Consider the following 20,751-nt stretch of genomic DNA (forward strand, 5'->3'; position numbering starts at 1 on the left):
AGTCGGGTAGTGCAATCGGTGAATGTTCTACTTCGCCGTTCCACAAAGGATTAGTGAGGGGAAAGAGCAACAACGTCCGCGAGGAAACTCTAGATGTCGATGAAAATCAATTGATTGGTCTGTTCCGAAAGACTTTCGAGGCCCATAGATAACTTCCAGAAATCCCTAACAGAGCTCTCAGGAGTGAAGGGACATTGCCGGTTCGGGATAAACTTTACAAGCATGATAGTTGTGCTTACTCGAGATATGTGCACAGTGACGAAACCATCCTTCATGCACTCATACAGTATTCAAACATTGATGAGATGTGGAGAATTATGTCGAGCAACTGCTATTATGTGTAGGACAGATCTGGCTGTCAAGATCGCACCACCGCAATTCTTTGACCGGGAAGGGCAGGCAGTTTTCTTCTCTGATTGCTGTGGCGAAAGAGTTAGTGTGTCAGACAAAACTGAAGGAACTGAAGACAGACATTTTCGGTCAAAACTTCATCGACTTTTTCCGGGTTCCACTTGGGACATAAATGTTTACTCAAAGTATCTGTCCTCAGTTTCCACCACGGCCGCAAGATGGCTCCTCTCTGTGCTCCTGAGAAGATCTTTGAACATTTCCTTGATCTTGCCCCCCCCCCCCCACTTCGACCTTAGTGTTGCAAGCAAAGTGGCTGTTGTCTTTCTCAACTGCACACCACACATAGTAATCCATGGGATTACAACTGGGATAATTAGGAAGCCAGAAATTGGGGCTGATGAAGTTGTAGAAGTTTTCCGACGACCACTTCTGACTCTTTCTGGAGCTATGGCAAGGAACCGAACCCTGCTACCACACATATGACCTTCCATCAGCAACCTTCTGCAGCGAGTCATTGAATACATTCTCCAGTAGCTTCATATAGCCGTCTGAATTGAGCCTAAGACTTAAAAGTATCGAACAAGTGTGGTACATAGTTGCTCGTAGGCTTGCTCGTTCAGAGTTGACTGCTTCTTGATACCTTGGCTAAGATCAAAGTGTAGTACCTTTTCTAGGCTCTGAGTAGGTATGGCTGGTAGTATTATTCACCACTGTAAAGAAAGGTAGGACTGTACTGTTTGCTGCTTGATGATTACTTCATTGGCTTACAGTACTGCGTACAATTCTCCCAGCAGAGGAAGAATTATGAATTGGCCTCTTCTCTTTACGATAAATCAGTGTTGTATAGAGGAAGAGATTTATTTCCTTTTTACTTCACAATACGAGAAAACCGTTGATAAGCACCCATTACTATGAGTAATTATGGTTCGGAAATAATTAGTGTTTAGTGTCAGCTAAAGCGCCTCTAAAGTGAAATAGATTTTTATGCTGTATAGAATGCTAGACTATAGGCTGATCGCTGAAGGGCAGAATACTGATTCTTGTTATTGTTCCGTTGTTCAGCGCTCATGTCAGATGTGGCTCTTCCCTTGTTTCCTTTTTTTTTTTTTTTTTTTTTGTTTCTTTCAGACAGTACATCTGAGACTACCTTATCTAATGTGTCCAACTCATTTGAAGACAATAGATTGGGATCTGAAAGAAATTTGGGTAACTTTTCAGATTAACACCCGCACGATTTTCACTAGGGTGTTAGAGTTAGGGTTTTAGGGTTAGGGTTAGTGTTGGATCTAGTTCAAAATGGGGGCACCAGTTTTCATTTATGTTTTATGTAGTGTTTTTGGTACCGAAAGACTTTCAAACTTCGTATACTTATCTATTTTGTGTCGTAGTAACGCTGTGCGCATGCGTAGTCTCACGCATGCGTGGAATTCAACAACCAAGCTTTCCCGCTTTGATCTGTCTCTTTCTTGCTGGTCAGCGATTGAGCAAGGACGTGTTTAGCTGTCTCTCTCCATCTTTCGAACTTACGCTAGACAGCTCGCTCACATCTACATACCAACGTCCCAACAACCATGCTCACACACACAGAAGACGTAACAATAAACAAGAGCTAAAGATGTATATATTTTCCACCTTAAATAAATGTTGTTTGTGTTGATAGTCTGGAGTTCAGCGTTCCGTTATATTCTTAATTTCATATAGGAAAGTCAGGTATACATCTAATGATGTATAACCCACTTTCCTATAGTGTTATAGAACAGAAAAAAAATTTTGTATTCGAATTAATTTCATGTAAAAAATTGTCTTATTTCGATAATTTCAACCAATCACTGACAAGTATTCAGCTGTTTACAGTTACTCCTTTGGCAGTTTAAGCGGGGTAAAGCGTATTTAATCTCCATTACTTCTGACATTTTGCAGAGAGGCAACACACGTGTGTTCGTTTTCCCTAACCCTAACCCTAATTGACTTGCTCCTTGCCTCAAAAACCAGGCCTTGTGCCTATAATAGAAAGGTTTATTAGCTACTGCCAATATGCTTCAGCCATTTTTTGACAAGGAAATAATAATTTTATCACCGCCAGAATCTTTTGTTTACGTAGTCAGCACTTAATGTATTCGGCTGAATGGACGTCAGTCATTGGTTGAAATTACAGAAATACGACAACTTTAACATGAAATAAATTGCAATATAATAATTTTTCTTAAGAAGACTAAGAGAAAAAGATGTTTTATATGACACATTCTACCAGTGTCCCAAGTTTCAAAGTGTTTCGTTAAGAAAATACTGGTGCCCCCGTTTTGAACTAGATCCTTAGTGTTTTAGGGTTAAGGTTAGGGTGTAGTGGCACGAAATTATAGCCGCCATTGAGGAAGTACTATCTGCACATGCGCAAGGGACTTGCCTTTCCGGAAGCCCCGCGAGTGCGCATGCGTAGTAAAACTAGTACTTAAAGAGTTTGTTTCACTTTCTAAGCCTCTTGACTGCGATACCTTCGACGTGACAACACCTTGCTCCTCAATGAGGCATTCTTCACCACGATGCCTTCGATGTGATAGCTACTTGCTCCTCTGGCATGCATCAAGGAAGCTCTTAACCTTCCAATACCAATTACTAATTAATCAACGGCTGCTAAGCTGAATGACACAGGATTTGTAAAACCAAGCATCATCAAAAATAAAACTTGTTTTTATTATGTTGTTAATTGTTCTACTGTTTCTTAAGATATAATTATGTTGAAAGGTGATAGAGAGAGACTAATGTCTCTATTGCAACTATCAACCTTTTACAAGGGTTAGGGTTAGGGACGGAATTCCCACCATAACACTCTAGTGAAAATCGTGCGGGTGTTAATCTGAAAATTTACCGAAATTTGAATTGCCTTCTCTAGATTGTAATGACTTCAATAGTCTCTTCGCGCCTTATATTAACTTAGTACTCAAATTACCAACTTTGTGGACTTGGTAGCTTGTAAAATTGTCTTGACTAGTAACAGAATGAAATCTTTATCATAAATACTAATGCGTTTGTGACCCATGCTTGTATTGTTTAGATAACTTATTACGATCAGCTCCTTTGTGGATATACAAGATACAGAAATAAGATATGCAAACAAAATAACTTTGTGTTCTTATTTATTTATTTTATTTAAAAGAAAACGTAGCAAATAATTTCGGGGCTGTATTTATTTGGCATGAAATTTAATCTGTTGAAATAATTCGATATGTTGAACAAATTACGTTGTCCTAGATCATGTTGCATGATAATGAGGACCAGATATAGACATAAACAAGTTATAAGATCAAGTACCGCCCATTCTATAGGGACTTCTCAATATCTCAGACTATATTTACATGTTAAAATTGTTATTCTTTCGTTACAAAGTAATGATTTAATCCAATCATTTACAATTAACATTGATAAAACAGGCATAATTGCTAATAAATATAAATTTTATACGGGTTAAGATTTAGTCGTTGAAATTACCAAAATCCGACAATTTTTTTACATGAAATAACTTCGAATACAAAAATTTTTATCTGTTCTATAACACAAAATATACAAGTATACAAAGTTTTAAAGTGTTTCGGTACCAAAAACACGACATAAAACATAAATGAAAAATGTTGCCCGTCAAACCAAAAAGATCCTTATTATTATTAACAAATTAAAAGCAGTGCTAGTATTGTAAATATCATCGATCGCACATACTCAATGTATGTGTTTTGTTTGTTCGACTGTTCGCTGCCATATAACGTCTAGGGGACGATTCTCATTGCACTGGGTATTAAAACAACTGAAAGTCATATACAGGTGAGACAACTCACCTCCAATCGAATTCAGGGCTGATGGATATTACACTATTTATATAAACACCTTCTCCTCGACTTACGACCGAGTTCCGTTCCAACTGACAAGTCGTAAGTTGATCTGGTCATGTGTCGGATTTATATTGTTCATCATTATTTTCATTCAAACGGGATATAAAAATATAAAACACCAAAAATTTAATCCATAATTATTGTACATAATGTGAAAAATACCTAATATGTATATCTGTAGATGAAAGCATATTCCTTTTATCAGTCATTTTGTGGGTATTTCAGATACAACTGTAACAAATCGACATACAGCTGCTGCTTGAAAGTGACTGAGTGAGGGACAGTGGCAGGCAGTGGATGCCTGGGTCTGAGGGAGGCCTGCATTGCCAGATGCTGCCATAGTTACTGTACGTGCAGCTGTTCAACGTCCAAAAATTGATTATTTATTTATGGCCATAAGTCGAGGAGAAGGTATAGTTATAGACTGGCGATTCAATTCGTCTTCAGTCCATTTCAGGTACACGATGTTGATAAGCTACAAAAATGGTGAAATATTGGTATCCATCACTCCCGAATGGGATTGAAGGCAAATTGTCTCACCTGTCTATGACGTTCAGGTGCTTTAACACCCAGTGTAATGAGAAAGTTGCCCCCCAGATGGTATTGCACTGCAAACCAGCAAACAAACAAAACGCATACATTGAACATGTGCAGTCAATAAATATTACACCCAAGTCGACCTTGCCTTTCATCCTTTCGGGTTCAATAAATTAAGTACCAGTTGTGGTAATCGACTGGCCCCACTCTCCAAAAATTTCAGGCCTTGTCCTTATAGTAGAAAGGATTATTATTATTACTATTAAACCTTGGGAGATGCATTAATAGTATTTCTTTCAACACACGTATTCACATCAAGAATCTTGCACACCAAATACACATACGAAAAATTATTATTATTATTATTATTATTATTATTATTATTAAAGGAACAATGGAAAGTCCACTCCAAACAACATGTTTATGAGGATGGAACTTTTGGGACTGCTGTATAACCCTGTACAAGTTTGAGGGCCCCACGGGTAGTGCAAATTCAAAGGCTGCCCAAGACAGCATATACTCTAGTTACACCACTGGATAAAAGGTGTTTTATTTGTGACCATCCCGTCTTTTACCCAGAAAGTGTATTTAAGATTACATTAGCTTACATGTCCTTCCTTCTTTTTCAACTGAAAGATATGATTGGAGAAAGATATCATTGTTATTTCAAGCAGGTTTACCAACCATGTCAACCATGTAGAAAATTATTACAAAAATATATTGATAACATATTAGCTATTATTTCTAATGGATATAATAACTGTCTGGATTATTTTGATAGTTATTTAATTAAATATAGAATTATTTATGTTGGCAAGGATTAGGTTTACCTAACAAAATATTCAGTCCAGTTTTGAAAAAGCAATCATTTTTTTTTTAATCTTTAAAGTAATACATACACATATGCATGTGCACACACACATACACACACACAATATTTTCAAAGGGGTTAACTTTGATTAAAGGGGAACAAAAAAATCTGGAGTTCAAGGAAGCAAATGGTGGTCTGTGGAAGCAAAATGTGTGTAATATGTTAAATATTGATTTTTAAAGTTAAAATGGATAATACCATAGGTTTATAGAATATAGTATGCAATACAGGGGATTCATCCTTATTTCATAGACCACAGAGAAATGAAAATTTTATTTTCTATACCAGTCATGACTATACCATCATATTCTGGATAATTTCATTATTGAAAAAGTTGATGGAATGGACAATACTCCTCTCAAATATATTTGTGGCCTTGTACCAATGAAAGAAATCATTATTATACATACAGGATAGATCCAAGTGTTACCTGAGTTTATTGTAATTATTTGTAGTAATGCCCTTATACAAATAATTACAATAAACTCAGGTAGTGTGGAGGTGCAATGGCCCAGTGGTTAGGGCAGTGGACTCGCGGTCATAGGATTGTGGTTTCGATTCCCAGACCGGGCGTTGTGAGTGTTTATTGAGCGAAAACACCTAAAGCTCCACGAGGCTCCGGCAGGGGATGGTGGTGAACCCTGCTGTACTCTTCCACCACAACTTTCTCTCACTCTTACTTCCTGTTTCTGTTGTGCCTGTAATTCAAAGGGCCAGCCTTGTCACACTGTGTCACGCTGAATCTCCCCGAGAACTACATTAAGGGTACACGTGTCTGTGGAGTGCTCAGCCACTTGCATGTTAATTTCACGAGCAGGCTGTTCCGTTGATTGGATCAACAAAAACCCTCGTCGTCGTAACCAACGGAGTGCCAACCATTCTTTGAGTAGCTAGTCTTCTGCCTGGCTATGGGGAAGGAAGTTATGCATTGAACATAGTTAAAGGCTTAAGGACAGATAGTGGATGTAGTTAAAGGGTAAGAGGGCAGAGCTTTTTCTCTTCGGTCAACCCTAATCCTTGTCAACTTTCTTATGTGCTCCTTAAAGAAAAAGATAAGGGTGGAGTGAAGGGTACTGCTTTCCAGTATGTTTTTACAAAAGCTGAGTGAGTTTCAAACAAAAGAATCTTGCCTTATTTGGACATGGTTCTTTACACTCTGAGTTCAAACCTTACAGAGGTTAACTTTGCCTTTCTCTCCTCCGGGACCAATGAAATAAAGTGTCAGTCAAATACTTGGGTTGGTTTTCCTCATCTGACCCCCCACCTCCTTTCATTTGAAACCTATGTTTGTGTTAGAAATAATTATTCTAGAGCAGCAGATTGGCAGAATCATTACAGAATTGGACAAAATACTTTACTCTCTTACTCTTTTACTTGTTTCAGTCATTTGACTGTGGCCATGCTGGGGCACCGCCTTTAGTCGAGCAAATCGACCCCAGGACTTATTCTTTGTAAGCTTAGTATTTATTCTATCGGTCTCTTTTGCTGAACCGCTAAGTTACGGAGACGTAAACACACCAGCATCGGTTGTCAAGCGATGTTGGGGGGACAAGCACAGACACACAAACATATACACACACATACATATATATATATATATATATATATATATATATATATATATACATATATACAAGGGGCTTCTTTCAGTTTCCATCTACCAAATCCACTCACAAGGCTTTGGTCGGCCCGAGGCTATAGTAGAAGACACTTGCGCAAGGTGCCATGCAGTGGGACTGAACCTGGAACCATGTGGTTGGTAAGCAAGCTACTTACCACACAGCCACAGCTACTCCTAATTTACTGTATTTGTTATGACATTTTATATTCTGAGTTCAAATTCAGTTGAGATCACTTTCATCCTTCTGTGGACCATGAAATAAAATACCAACCAAGTACTGGGGGTCACTATAAATCAGGTATTCTCCTCCCCTTAAAGTTTCAGACCTTATGCCTACATCAATAGCAGTTATTCTTCTTGTTGTTATTTGGAAGACGTTTATGTATTTATTTCCTAGACACTCAACAAGATGGAACATTCCATAAGTCTTGTACAGTGAGACCAGATGGTAGTTTCTCCATAGCCAATCCAAGATGATCGCAAAATTCCAGCTCACGACCTTGCATCTTGGTTCCGTCAGAAAGATAAGCCTGTAAATACATCAAAATAAATAAGATAAATAATAATAATAATATTCTGAAATACATATCTGTGTACCATACTTAATGTATGTACACCAATGAATGGTATTATATGGCAGTTTTTGTCTGAGAGAAAATGTCTTCATAGACTTGTGTCTCTGCAGTGTAGATGGTGGTGGTGGTGGTGGTAGTGGAGGTAGCATTGAAGGTAGGAGTGGCAGCAGCTGTAGCAAAGGTGGCAGCTGCAGCGGAGGTAGCAGTAGCAATGGAGACTGCGGCAGCAGTGGCAGTGATGGTGCAGAGGGTTAAGGGATGCAGTGAAGACAACAGTTTTAGCAGTGGTGGTGTGTTGGTTGCAGGGAGGGAGGATAGAAAGGATGGTGAGAGAGCAGGAAGATAGAAGAGATGAATATGGTGGTGGTCGTGGTGGTGGTGGCGGCGGTGGTGGTGGTGGCGGCGGCAGTGGTGGTGGCAGTGGTGGCGATGGCGGCGGTGGTGGCAGTGGCGGTGGTTGATGATGTTGATGTTGTTTAGAATTAGATCAGCCCCGATCAAAGAGGACCATGGGGTCAAAGGCATTCCAGTCATGTCCATCCCATCTTTTCTCCCACGTACAGGGAACCTAGAATTATGTTATCCATTGTGTCTTTTCTTAAGATGTTTATGTCTGCTTTGGAGAATATTTGACTGCTGTTTCTAGCAAGTTGAGTAACCAGGTAGAGATATTTTTGCAAGCTGTAATGTAACAGTGTTGTTGTGTTGTAGTAGTAGCTGAGGTTGGAGTGACAATTGGTGACAAGCAGAGTAAAAAATCTTGCCTCATAGACTGATAGTTGGATCACCCGGCACAAATACTTCTAACAAGGTTTGAACTTTTCTCTCTCAGCTCTGTAAACCAGGAGGCACCAACAACTAATGAGGAATAGTGTGGTTACGGAAACGACTAGAAATAGCAACAAAATTTGCCTCAGATAACATCTTAAAAGAAGGACACATTAATCAATGCAGCTGTAGAACTCCTACAGTAAAGATAACTGTAGGTGAAATGCTTTCATCATTGGTTCACTCATTCAAAGCTGGTCTGAAACTAAGCAACAATAGAGTTTGAACTTGTAACATTGTGATCAGGTATCTAAAGTGCTTAGCCACACAGTTGTATGTGGCTCTCCACTTAGTTGTATGATAATCTCAAAACTCACGTACAGCAAAGGCATCCAGAGGCTCCTCTTTCTGATAGTATTCGATAATTTCAAGTATTTCATGTTTTAGTTCTGTGTCAGAAAACTGGCAAGAGAAATTTTATTGCAAAATTCAGAAAAATTAAAAAATATACAGTACAGTCATGCAGAAGTCAGTGGTTCAAAACCTGATATATAGACAGACATTACACTGTGTCCTTGTGACAAGTGAGTTGAGAGTGCCACCTCAAAGGAGCGCAGGTCATTATGGTAGCAGTAGAAAAAGTAGCGAGATGAGACAGTATGCCTGCAGGCTAGAGGTTAGAGCAAGTCTGAGAGAGATTTTATGCCAACCAGTCAAGTAACCATCTTCTGAATGCCAAAACAAGTAAACTTTCTCTAGGTATGGGTTGAATATCCTTTCTCTGGATATCAGTTGAATGGCTTTTCTCAGATATCAGTCAAGTAGTCTCTCGTAAGAACAGTGCATGCATCTGTTATCGTGGTAACAGAGATGGAAGAGAAGAGAGATTAATCTTCCCATGATTAGCTTGCCAGTTTAGCACTGGTAATATTTCAAGATGATCTGATACCTCTTCTCTGACAGCTAGGCATTAACCTACAGATATCCAATTTGAACATCAGTGATATTAATCTCACCAGCCTGTCCTACAATGTTATTCTAACAATTAAACAATCATATCATCAAAATGTCGAAGCTATGAGAAAATGCATTATTAATTCCAGACAATGTGAATAGATAAGCATCACATGTGACAGGATAATCTGAATGCTAAAGGGTTACAGGTCACTGGCACTGGACATCTTCCTTAGATTGATCCATATATAACAAAAAAAACAAAAACTGAAATGATATGAAATGATGGCTTTTCTGTATTTTCCCATTTACCTCATTCTAAATGATACTTTTAGGAATGGAATTACTCAAATGGCATGACAGTCAATGCTTTCAAGATGAAGACTAGTGATGCTTCAACAAAAAAAGGTTGAATTACAAAAAGAATGGTATAATAAAAAAAAAAAAAAGCTAGATTTCAATAAATAATGAAAGAAAAAATATCCTAGGTTTAGCATTTGACAAAGGAATTTATTGGGTTAATTGGACCTTTTTTTAGATATAACTAAAGCTTCCTTACTGAAGAAGATGAAACCATTTTTGTGCGATAAATAAAGGTTAAAAATATTATTATTCAACATTAGGTGCAGGAGTGGCTGTGTGGTAAGTAGGTTGCTTACCAACCACATGGTTCCAGGTTCATTCCCACTGCGTGGCACCTTGGGCAAGTCTCTTCTACTATAGCCTCGGGCTGACCAAAGCCTTGTGAGTGGATTTGGTAGACGGTAACTGAAAGAAGCTCGTCATATATATGTATGTATATATATGTATGTGTGTGTATATGTTTGTGTGTCTGTGTTTGTCCCCCCAACATCGCTTGATAACCAATACTGGTGTATTTACATCCCCCGTAACTTAGCAGTTCGGCAAAAGAGACCGATAGAATAAGTACTAGGCTTCCAAAGAATAAGTCCTGGGGTCGATTTTCTCGACTAAAGGCGGTGCTCCAGCATGGCCACAGTCAAATGACTGAAACAAGTAAAAGAGTATTAGAATTATTTCTAATTTTTGGCACATGGACAGCAATTTTAAGGGGAAGTCAATTACATCAATGCTAGTATTTACTGGTACTTTATTTTATCAACCTTAGAGGGATGAAAGGCAAAGTTGACCTTGGCAGGATTTGAACTCAGAACATAACGAGCTGGAAGAAATGCTACTAAGCATTTTGCTCTTAGCAACATTTCTTCTCACTCATTATGTTCTGAGTTCAAATCCTGCCACGGTCACCTTTGTATTTCATCCCTCCAGGATCAATAAAATAAAGTATCACTCAAGTACCGGGTTACATGTAAGCCCCTAACATCCCCACCCCAAATTTCAGACCATGTGACTATAATAAAAAAGAAAAAAAGATTCAATATGAAACCATCTTCAATAGACAGAGCAAAGTATAGATATATCCTTGAAGAGATCAGCCCTTATTTCTTTCTCTGGCAAAACATGACGGGTCAATAGTAGAAGCCAGAATGCTTATAATTATTTAAATATTACATTTTTAAAGACAGGAAATTAATATTACCTTTGAATCAATTTTGCAGTGAACACCAAAATTTGGATTAATTTTTGAGGCTTGGAAAAGACTATGTAACACTTTAGCAACTTGTTTCAATTTTTCCTGAGGGTCCACTCTAAAGCCTAGCAGGTATCCACCACTCTGCAATTGAAAGAAACAAATCACATTCTTTAGGAACACACAGAAGATATATATATGTATATATATTATCATTATTATCATTATTATTATTATTATTATTATTATTATTATTATTATTACTATTATTATTATTATTATTATTATTGGTGAGGAAGTGTGACAACGTTCTCGGGGAGGCTCTGGACACTGACAAGAATGAACTGGATAGTCTGTTCTGGAAGACTTTCCAGTTGGAAACTATCATGAATTTCCAGATGTCTTTGGCCTGGCAGTGCTACTAGATAGGGGGTGGGGGCGCTACCAGTTTGAGATAGACTCTACAGGCATGGATGTGCTGTCAGATGGGCTTGTCCAAGATGCACGAGGAGTGATGAAACCATTCTACGAGCCCTCGTTCAGTGTCCAGGCATTGTTGACTTATGGGGTTATGTAGAACAAGTATCATCATGTGTGAAATGGATCCATCTGTCGGCCGAGTCTGTAGTGATGATTGCCCTGCCACCCTCCTTCAATCGGGCAGGAAAGGTAGTTTTCCTTTGCTTGGTGGCTGTGGCGAAAGAGGTTGATTGGTGGACAAGGCCTGAGGACAGATACATTCCCCTTTGGTAGAGCTCCCATTGACTCCTTCAAGTTTCACTTGAAAAGGAAATTGAGAGTGAAGAGGGAAGCGCTGTCCTCAAGTGAGTTTATTGAAAGATGGGTGTAAGTTTCAAAAATGGCAAGAGTGGATGGTACCTCTCTAAGTGTAGACCTGTGAGTCAGAGAGAAGGAATTACAGAGGGCACTTGTTCTTGGGGTTTCAGGGAAATCTCGGACAAAGCGGTTCCTCGATTATCTCTAGAGGCCTTCCTGTTTCAGGAGGGCCACATCTCTATCATCCTCCCTGCCACTTATTTTTATTTTTTTTAAACCTTGTATGCTATGCATATGTCCCTTCTTTTTCAATGTGTACCATGTATGCTTTCTTTCTTTCTTTTTTTAATTTAATTTAATTTTTTATTTATTTATTTATTATTTATTATCATTTCATTGTTATATGTAAACCCCAACACTTTATGTCTGTCTTTGTATTGTCCCCCTCAACCTTCGCCCTTGTGGCAAATAAATGAAACGATGATTATTATTATTATTATTATTATTATTATTATTATTATCATTATCATTATTATTATTATTATTATTATTATTATTATTATCATTATTAACAACAACAACAACAATGATGATGATGATGATGATGATGATGATGATGATAATAATAATAATTCTGCTTCTTCTTCCATTACTTGACCCATCTGTAATGCTTCTTTGTGATTAGCTGAAAGGGTAAGAGGGGTGGGAGAGAGGAGGGAAGACAAGTAGGAGATGGGGAGGACAGGTATGGGGAGGAGAGAGATGAGGAGGTGATGACAGATAGGGGGGGGGAGAGGGAGAGACATGTTAGTGAGTGAAATGTGTAATTTTTTTTTTTTTAACTAAGTTTTTTTTTCTCTCTGTTACTTAGTCCATCTGAAACACTTTCACATGATTAGTTGAAGGGAAAGGCAAAAAGCGAAAGAAAAAGGAATGAGAAAAAAGTGAGAGAGAAAGAGGGGGAGTGCTGTGTATTATAAGTCTACAAAATTGTGCTTAAAGTATGTAAAGTGTATATATATAAAGTGCATTAAGTAAGCATCGTATTCCAATTTCCTTCACTTTTCAATGGTTAGCAGATGAGCAACTATCTTCATACAGACACAACTCAGGCTATGCTTTTAGGTTTTTTGGATAAAGTTTTCAGAAATAAACCAATAAGTTTACCATTAATTCCATAGGATATTCATGGGTCCCACTAGTAATAATAATAATAATAATAATAATAATAATAATAATAATAATAATAATAATAATAATAATAGTAATAATAATAATATATGCCCGGATGCAGTACCAGGCAGTGGCTCTCATGGCTTCTGATCTTAATTGATTGGAAGTGTTATCATGTACATTGTTTTGTCTTGGTATAAAAAGATGGGCTACAGCAAATATTCTGCTTAATACCACAGATTTGCTTGTCAGTTGTTTGATCTTAACCAGTTGAGCATGTCCCTTGGTGGTTGACGATATGTGCATCTCTGATCATGAGCAGAAGTAGTGGGGGAGCATCATAGCCATGTGTTGAGAGGAGTTCTTTGGGGTTTGAATAATTCACCTTTGGAAACATGGGTGTTTTGCTCAACATCCTTAAAGAAACCTTATTCAGGGACCTTTTGAGAGGGATGGGCTACTCGACCTAAAGAAAATTCCAACTGGGCCCCACCTGCTAGGTCATGCGCTGTTTATCTTGATATGAGATCACCATGTCGCGCACATATGTTTGTGATGAATGTGCCTGGTGTACCCTTATCAGACGGGTAGTCATGATGGGTATAATGGGCTTCATATATTTTACCCCAGTGTCACTTTGATGGCAAGGACTGCTCTCTCATTCAATAATAATAATAATAATAATAATAATAACAGTTTTATTCAGTCCCATGCGACTTGAAGTTTTGCAGGCTTCTTACAGAAACCTAGCTCATCTGGATCAGTTAATTGAATGGACAGATGCAGGACATCCAAGATAGCTACCAGAAGTTGGGATGCTATTGGTCAAAGTAGGTCACATGGTGCTGTTAGAAGTAAGATCAACTTTCCAATGACACCAGATGCATTAAAAAGAACTTCTTGGGCCATGTGACTGGACAGGAAGCTGGTGGCACTTTGCTGTCTGACCAGTCTTTGAAGGAATTGAGGGCCAGGGTGTATGGGTGTATGTGTGTATACCAGATGTATGAGTGCATAGACATGTCTGTCTGATACCTATGTATGTGTACCTGCTATACATGTGGTGGCAAGCATGCATATGTGTAAGCTAGCATGTGGGTGAGAGTTGATGGCATCAGCTCATTGGTGCATATGCGCTTGTTTGCTAGGGTGTGTGTATGTATGGGTGTGGATATTCACATGCAGAAATATGTAGCTGTATGTGTCACCCATTTTTTTTCCTTGTTGGAATGAGTCAGATGGAATTTCTTGAAGCAGATTTTCTAAAGCCTTTCATGTCACCGAACTTCTGGCAATAGTTTCCCATAGCTATCCATGTCTTTCACAGAACATTGAAAATGAACAACCTGGCCTACATGAGGTTGTGGAGACAATTGGTGACCAGCAGAGTAATAAATCTTGCCTCATAGACTGGTAGTTGTATTACCCAATACAAATGCTTCTAACAAGGTTCGAATCATTCTCTCTCAGCTCAGTAAACGAGGAGAGAGAGCAAAAGCCAACAAGGAATAAGGTGCTCAGGTACAACCATCACACAATGTCTAGGCAAGGGTTCATACACATGTACACACACATGCATACTAATGCTTCTTTAATTATTTAGACAGATATACATATAGATAGACAGATATACATATAGATAGACAGATAAAGTGACTGAGGTAGTCAGAGTGAGTAATAGGGTAGTTAAGCTAAGACAAGTCTTAGATAAATCAAGAGTTACATTTATCTCTACCTATGATACACAATCTGGACTGGTGGATGAACAGAAGGATCAATTTTACAAAGTTCTTTGACAGTGTGCCTTGAAGATAACAGTGATTTCATCATCATGGCTGTTGACTCCAATAGATACATTGGGCCATATCCTGATGAATTCCAGAGGTGCACAAAGGTTACAACTTTGGTTCTCTTTGGTACTAGAAATGAAGAGGGAACAAAACTGCTAGCATTCTGTGATGCAAATGACTTGATGATCTCCAACACTAACTTCAGGGAGCCAGCCAGTCACCTAATCACCTATCAGTCTGGTGGGCACAAAAGCCAGATTGACTAAATTCTCACCAGAAAATAGGAAAGACAGAGGCTTGTAAATGCAGTCTTTCCCAAATGAAGAATGTACAACCCAACATAGGTTAGTGACTAGTGACTCCAGATTTAGAACTAGAAGGGCTCAGAGAAACAAACTAGTCTGGAAAAGGAAGATACAGAAGCTCAGAGATCCAGCAATGAGTCAGAAATTCAGAGAAATTCTAATATATTTGTTTCTTCTCCACCACCTCCTCCATCAATAAACACCTACATACCAGTTCAGATACTGCAATACTCAATGCTAGGCCATACTTTGATTGCTGGATTTTCACAAACTCCTAAAATAGAACAACAGTAAACATTAAAATATATGAGTGGTTGGCGTTAGGAAGGGCATCCAGCTGTAGAAACTCTGCCAAATCAGATTGGAGCCTGGTGTAGCCATCTGGTTTCACCAGTCCTCAGTCAAATCGTCCAACCCATGCTAGCATGGAAAGCGGACGTTAAACGATGATGATGATGATGATGATGATATATATGTGTATATATATATATATAATAATAATATTTACCAGATCTTATATATATATATATATATATATATATATATATATATATATATATATATATATATATAGGGTCATCTCATAAATAATGTGGCTTTTTTCAGTTGCATAAACTACCTGCATCAACTTGCTATAAAACCAGGTAGCAATTTTACCTTGTACTTATTCTTAGTGCAAGTTTTGAAGAGTACAGTTCGATTTTAACAGTTATTTTTTCAAAACTATAATGGAAGTGACAAAGGAACATATTCGGCATATTTTGCTATATGAGTTCAATAAAGGCAACAACGCAACAGAAAGTGTGAAGGATATTAATGCAGTATATGGAGATTGGACAATAAGCATAAACCTGTGTCAACAGTGGTTCCCGAAATTCTGAACCAGAAACTACAGCCTAGAAGACAAGCCTCATCCTGGACGATCTGTAGAGCTCAACAAGGACATCCTGCAAACACTGGTGAAGCAAAATCTCCCCGTAATTGTTGAAGAACTAGCAGAGAAGCTTGGATTTGGTCATTCAACCATTCATTGACATCTGTGTGCCATCAGAAAACAACCATTTTTGGTTTGAAGACAACAGGTGTTCTTCCATCAGGATAATGGTCGACCTCATACAGTAAGGATGACATTCCAAAGACTGGAGCAGTTTGAATGGGAAACGATGCCCCACTCACCATCTGATTATCACTTATTCTGCTGTCTTCAAAATCATTTGGACGGAAAAAATTATGAATTCTGTAGACGAGGTCAGAACAGTACTGGAGGAGTATTTTTTGTCACAGACAAGTGAATTTTGGAAGAGCGACCTTGCAAGTCTACTAGATAGATGGAAGAGCAGTGTAGAAAATGAAGGAGAGCATATTTTAGGTTGAGAAAGAACTTTGTTTATCTTAATTTTGAAAAATAAAAGAAGTAAAAAAAAATGCATTATTTATGGGATAACCCAGTATATATATATATATATATATATATATATATATATATATATATATATATATTTGTAGAAAAGCAACAAAAATTCAATAGGTTATAGCAGTATGTACGTTTCGTACAAGCTCCATTTATTCATGTAGTGAGAACACTACATAGAATGTACAATGAAAATGTACTCCTCAGCTGCATAATGGAATTTCATTTTAGAAAGTCATATGTGTGTATGTATGTGTATGCATGTTTATATCATCCTCATCATCATCATCGAACCAGATGACCGCACCAGGCTCCAATCTCATCTGGCAGAGTTTCTATAGCTGTATATATGAATATATATATATAAATCATATTTATTCAAATAGCATTTGTAACTCAATGAGGGAACAGCCCAATAGCTGTCAAACTGTGTATACTAAGGTTTTGAAAGCAGAACATTCTACAACTAGAACATATTTTGATCCTAGATCAGCTTTATCATGCTTGACCTAAGACTAAACAACAACAGTAACAATAATAATTTGTAGAAATTAGAGGAAAATATATCATCATAATGTGTGTGTATGTGTGTGCGCACAGACTCGTGCGTACGTGCATGCATGCGTACATGCATGCGCGCGTGCATGTGTGTGTTCTAGAAAGACTAACAAGAAATCTGTGTCATACTGCATCATTGATAGTTCAATATGTTCGTTCCTACATTCATTTCAATAATTCTTACATCACCATACAGTTGGAATCAGAAATATTGATATATATTTTAATATTTGTGCATGAAGATTACGTTGCTTCCAATATATTCTTTTAAGCTTAACTGTACATATATTTTAATAAACCTCTATCTCAGGATATCAAGCACTACGGTGACATTAATATTCATGTATCATTAAGATAGAACTAATAGACAGAATCTTTTGAAAATCAGATAGATTGCTTTATGGTAATCATTCCAGCTGTCTGCACTCTGAAGTCATATTCTGCCGAGTCAACTTTGCCGTTCATCCTTTCATGGTCAATAAATAAAATACCAGTCCTATTCTGGAGTTGATTCTTCTCGTTTTCTAATCATTTCTTTTTCTGTGTGCCTTTTTCTATCCTTCTTGAAGAAATCAGCTGTAGTCAGACCTTCAGACAGATGGGTTCTGCCAGGTGAAACAAAAGCCCAAAGCATATTGCAGATTATGACAGTACCCTTACAACTCCATGAAGAAGTTGAAAGCCCATGGCATAGCAAAATATCATTAGAATATAGCATTGCCTGCATTACAAGATTTGATTTAATTAAATATGCATATGCACGTGTGTGTGCATGTGTGTGTGTGCATGTGTGTGAGTGTCTGTGTGTGTGTGCTTGTGTGTCTACATGCATGTGCCATTGTTATTGTTGTTTAACCCTGGACATTTAGATTGAACTGAGTTGAACTGAGCTCAAAGGCATTCTCACCTTGATGATCCATTTTTTAAAAAAATATGTAGGTCTACATTGTTATAAGGTGTTTCCCTTTTTCGTTGAAATATAAAATAGGATATGAGAAAATTTGACCATAATTTCTAGCAAGCCAGATGACCATGTAAAAATATCTGTTATCTCAACTACTTGCGACGTTTCGTAGAAATTTCAATTTTAACTCTAATGACTACATACCATGTCCAAATAGGGAATACTGATATTGAAATTCTTGTTGGTCTCTGCATTCCACACAGCCCGGATGTTTGTAATATACAAGAGACCTAGGTTACCCTGAAAGAAAAAATAAATAGCAATGATGATAATGATAGTCATGATCATAATAATAATGGTTTCAAATTTTGGCACAAGGCCAGCAGTTTCATGGGCGGGAGTAAGCCAATTACATTGACCCCAGTATTCAACTGGTACTTACTTTATCAAACTCGAAAGGACAAAAGGCAAAGCTGACCTCAGCAGAATCTGAACACTGAATGTAAAGACAATCGAAATCTCACTAAGCATTTTGCCCAATGTGCTAACAATTCTACCAGCTCACCACCTTAATAATAATAATAATAATAATTTCTACTATAGGCACAAGGCCTGGAATTTGGGGGACAGTATAAGCTAATTACACTGACCCCAATACTCAACTGGTCCTCATCTTATTGACCGTGAAAGGATGAAAGGCAAAGTCAACCGTGACAGAATCTGAACTCAGAAGGTAAACAGAGACAAAACATTTAGCATTTTGTCCAACATGCTAACGGTTCTTCTAGCTTGCCATCTTAATAATGATAATAATAATGATGATGATTTCTTTTCAGGGTGGAAGATGACTTTAGTTGCCAAACTTTGGTGTCTGGGGGTGCTTCAGAATATTCTGAGTGGGCACTAATTTGTAATAATGCTAAAGTGGAGTCACTAAAGTGGAGTAAACCTAAGAGTGCACCACTGAAGAGTGAGGGGGCAATACCATCCAGTGCACCCCCTTAGCGACAGGCATGCTCTGTAGTACTTATTCACTGCTAAATGAACTGAGTCATTTAACTCCAAGACAGCCTAAATTATAGAAAACCTATACTGAAAGGCATTTCTAATCAGGACCATGCAGCTTATGTTTTTATCTCTATGATTACATTACCTGTGGAATGTCATTATTAAAGTAACAGAGTGGGATTTGAGAGGAATTTGGCTACTTTTATCCACCTGGATAAGTATCCACAAAGAGGCTTTCCTCGTTCCCCTAACCCCTCAGTTGGTTATTCAAAGCCTCATTGACTCATTCACATGTATTTTTAGAGTATAAAAATAGAATATAAATTACCCGATCACAACTTAAATTCCAAACGCCGTTTATTTTATCACAAATCTCTTCTTTTGGGAGAAGCATCAATTCATAATTCTGCATTAAATTAGTCCTCAATTTCAGCTCTCGGCATAAGGAAGATGATCTGAAGGCCCTGGTAATGAAACAAGAAGTGTATCAATCAAGCCTGTTATTTCAAACAATAAACAGAAATCCATACATATACATTTACAACTATATACTATTTCCTGTGTCTCTCCTCGTTTTTCTCCCTCACTCTTTACCACTTCCCCAACTCTGCGCAAAATACATTGCCCAGTCCTTTCTCCACAGAAGTGCCCACCTCTAGAATTCTTTCTGCACCATTGATTATTCTGCAAACATCAACCAAAAATATTCAAGCTGAACAACCATTGCATCAACTCTACATAGTTGTTTGACCAGCTGAAAATAATAGGTCAAATCTACAAATTTCAACCTACAATTTTGAAGAATGTATTCCTAGATACACAAGGCCTGAATAAAGGATCGGCAGGCATGGCTGAAATACATTTGATTGTAGATATGTTCAATCAGGGCTAATCTGGGGCTTTGCACTCCATCGCTTACGACGTTGAGGGTTCCAGTTGATCCGATCAACGGAACAGCCTGCTCGTGAAATTAACATGCAAGTGGCTGAGCACTCCACAGACACGTGTACCCTTAACATAGTTCTCGGGGATATTCAGCATGACACAGTGTGACAAGGCTGACCCTTTGAATTACAGGCACAACAGAAACAGGAAGTAAGAGAAGGTTGTGGTGGAAGAGTACAGCAGGGTTTGCCACCATCCCCTGCCGGAGCCTCGTGGAGCTTTAGATGATTTTGCTCAATAAACACTCACAACGCCCAGTTCGGGAATCAAAACCGCGATCCTATGACCGCGAGTCCGCTGCCCTAACCACTGGGCCATTGCGTCTCCACATCTGGGGCTAAACAACAACAACCTTACTAGTCTGAAAGAATTTGCAGAGATCATAGGTTCTGTTCCCTCCTGCTCTAATTTTATTTCTTTAAAAAAAAAAATGGTTAGAATTAATTACTGCAATCTTGATTTTAAACCTTGTTACTACAGTCTTGGATTTTGCCTCTTGCTAATCCACTTAATAGTGCTTGCTATTTTTGGTGTCTGGGGGTGCTTCAGAATATTCTGAGTGGGCACTAATTTGTAATAATGCTAAAGTGGAGTCACTAAAGTGGAGTAAACCTAAGAGTGCACCACTGAAGAGTGAGTGGGGGGGGGCAATACCATCCAGTGCACCCCCTTAGCGACAGGCATGCTCTGTAGTACTTATTCACTGCTAAATGACCTGAGTCATTTAACATTTCAGTGTTATTCTTTTATTCTTTTACTTGTTTCAGTCA

At 38.1% G+C, this 20,751-nt stretch overlaps 1 protein-coding gene across 1 annotated transcript in view; it reads right to left on the minus strand.

Moving 5' to 3' along the window:
• Window positions 1–3,472: 3,472 nt before the first annotated feature.
• LOC106869652 (BBSome complex member BBS5) overlaps window positions 3,473–20,751 on the minus strand; it is a 30,926-nt gene continuing 13,647 nt past the window's right edge. Inside the window, exons 7-12 of the mRNA XM_014915472.3 lie at window positions 19,365–19,500; window positions 18,233–18,328; window positions 15,367–15,429; window positions 11,120–11,254; window positions 8,986–9,066; window positions 3,473–7,791 (exon numbers count right to left, since the gene is read on the minus strand). Of these exons, the coding sequence (XP_014770958.1) occupies window positions 7,663–7,791; window positions 8,986–9,066; window positions 11,120–11,254; window positions 15,367–15,429; window positions 18,233–18,328; window positions 19,365–19,500 (640 nt within the window). The 3' untranslated portion in view covers window positions 3,473–7,662. The remainder of the gene's footprint in view (window positions 7,792–8,985; window positions 9,067–11,119; window positions 11,255–15,366; window positions 15,430–18,232; window positions 18,329–19,364; window positions 19,501–20,751) is intronic.

Source organism: Octopus bimaculoides, chromosome 9, assembly GCF_046866305.1.
Source record: "Octopus bimaculoides isolate indiv1 chromosome 9, ASM4686630v1, whole genome shotgun sequence".
Classification (NCBI taxonomy): Eukaryota; Metazoa; Mollusca; class Cephalopoda; order Octopoda; family Octopodidae; genus Octopus; species Octopus bimaculoides.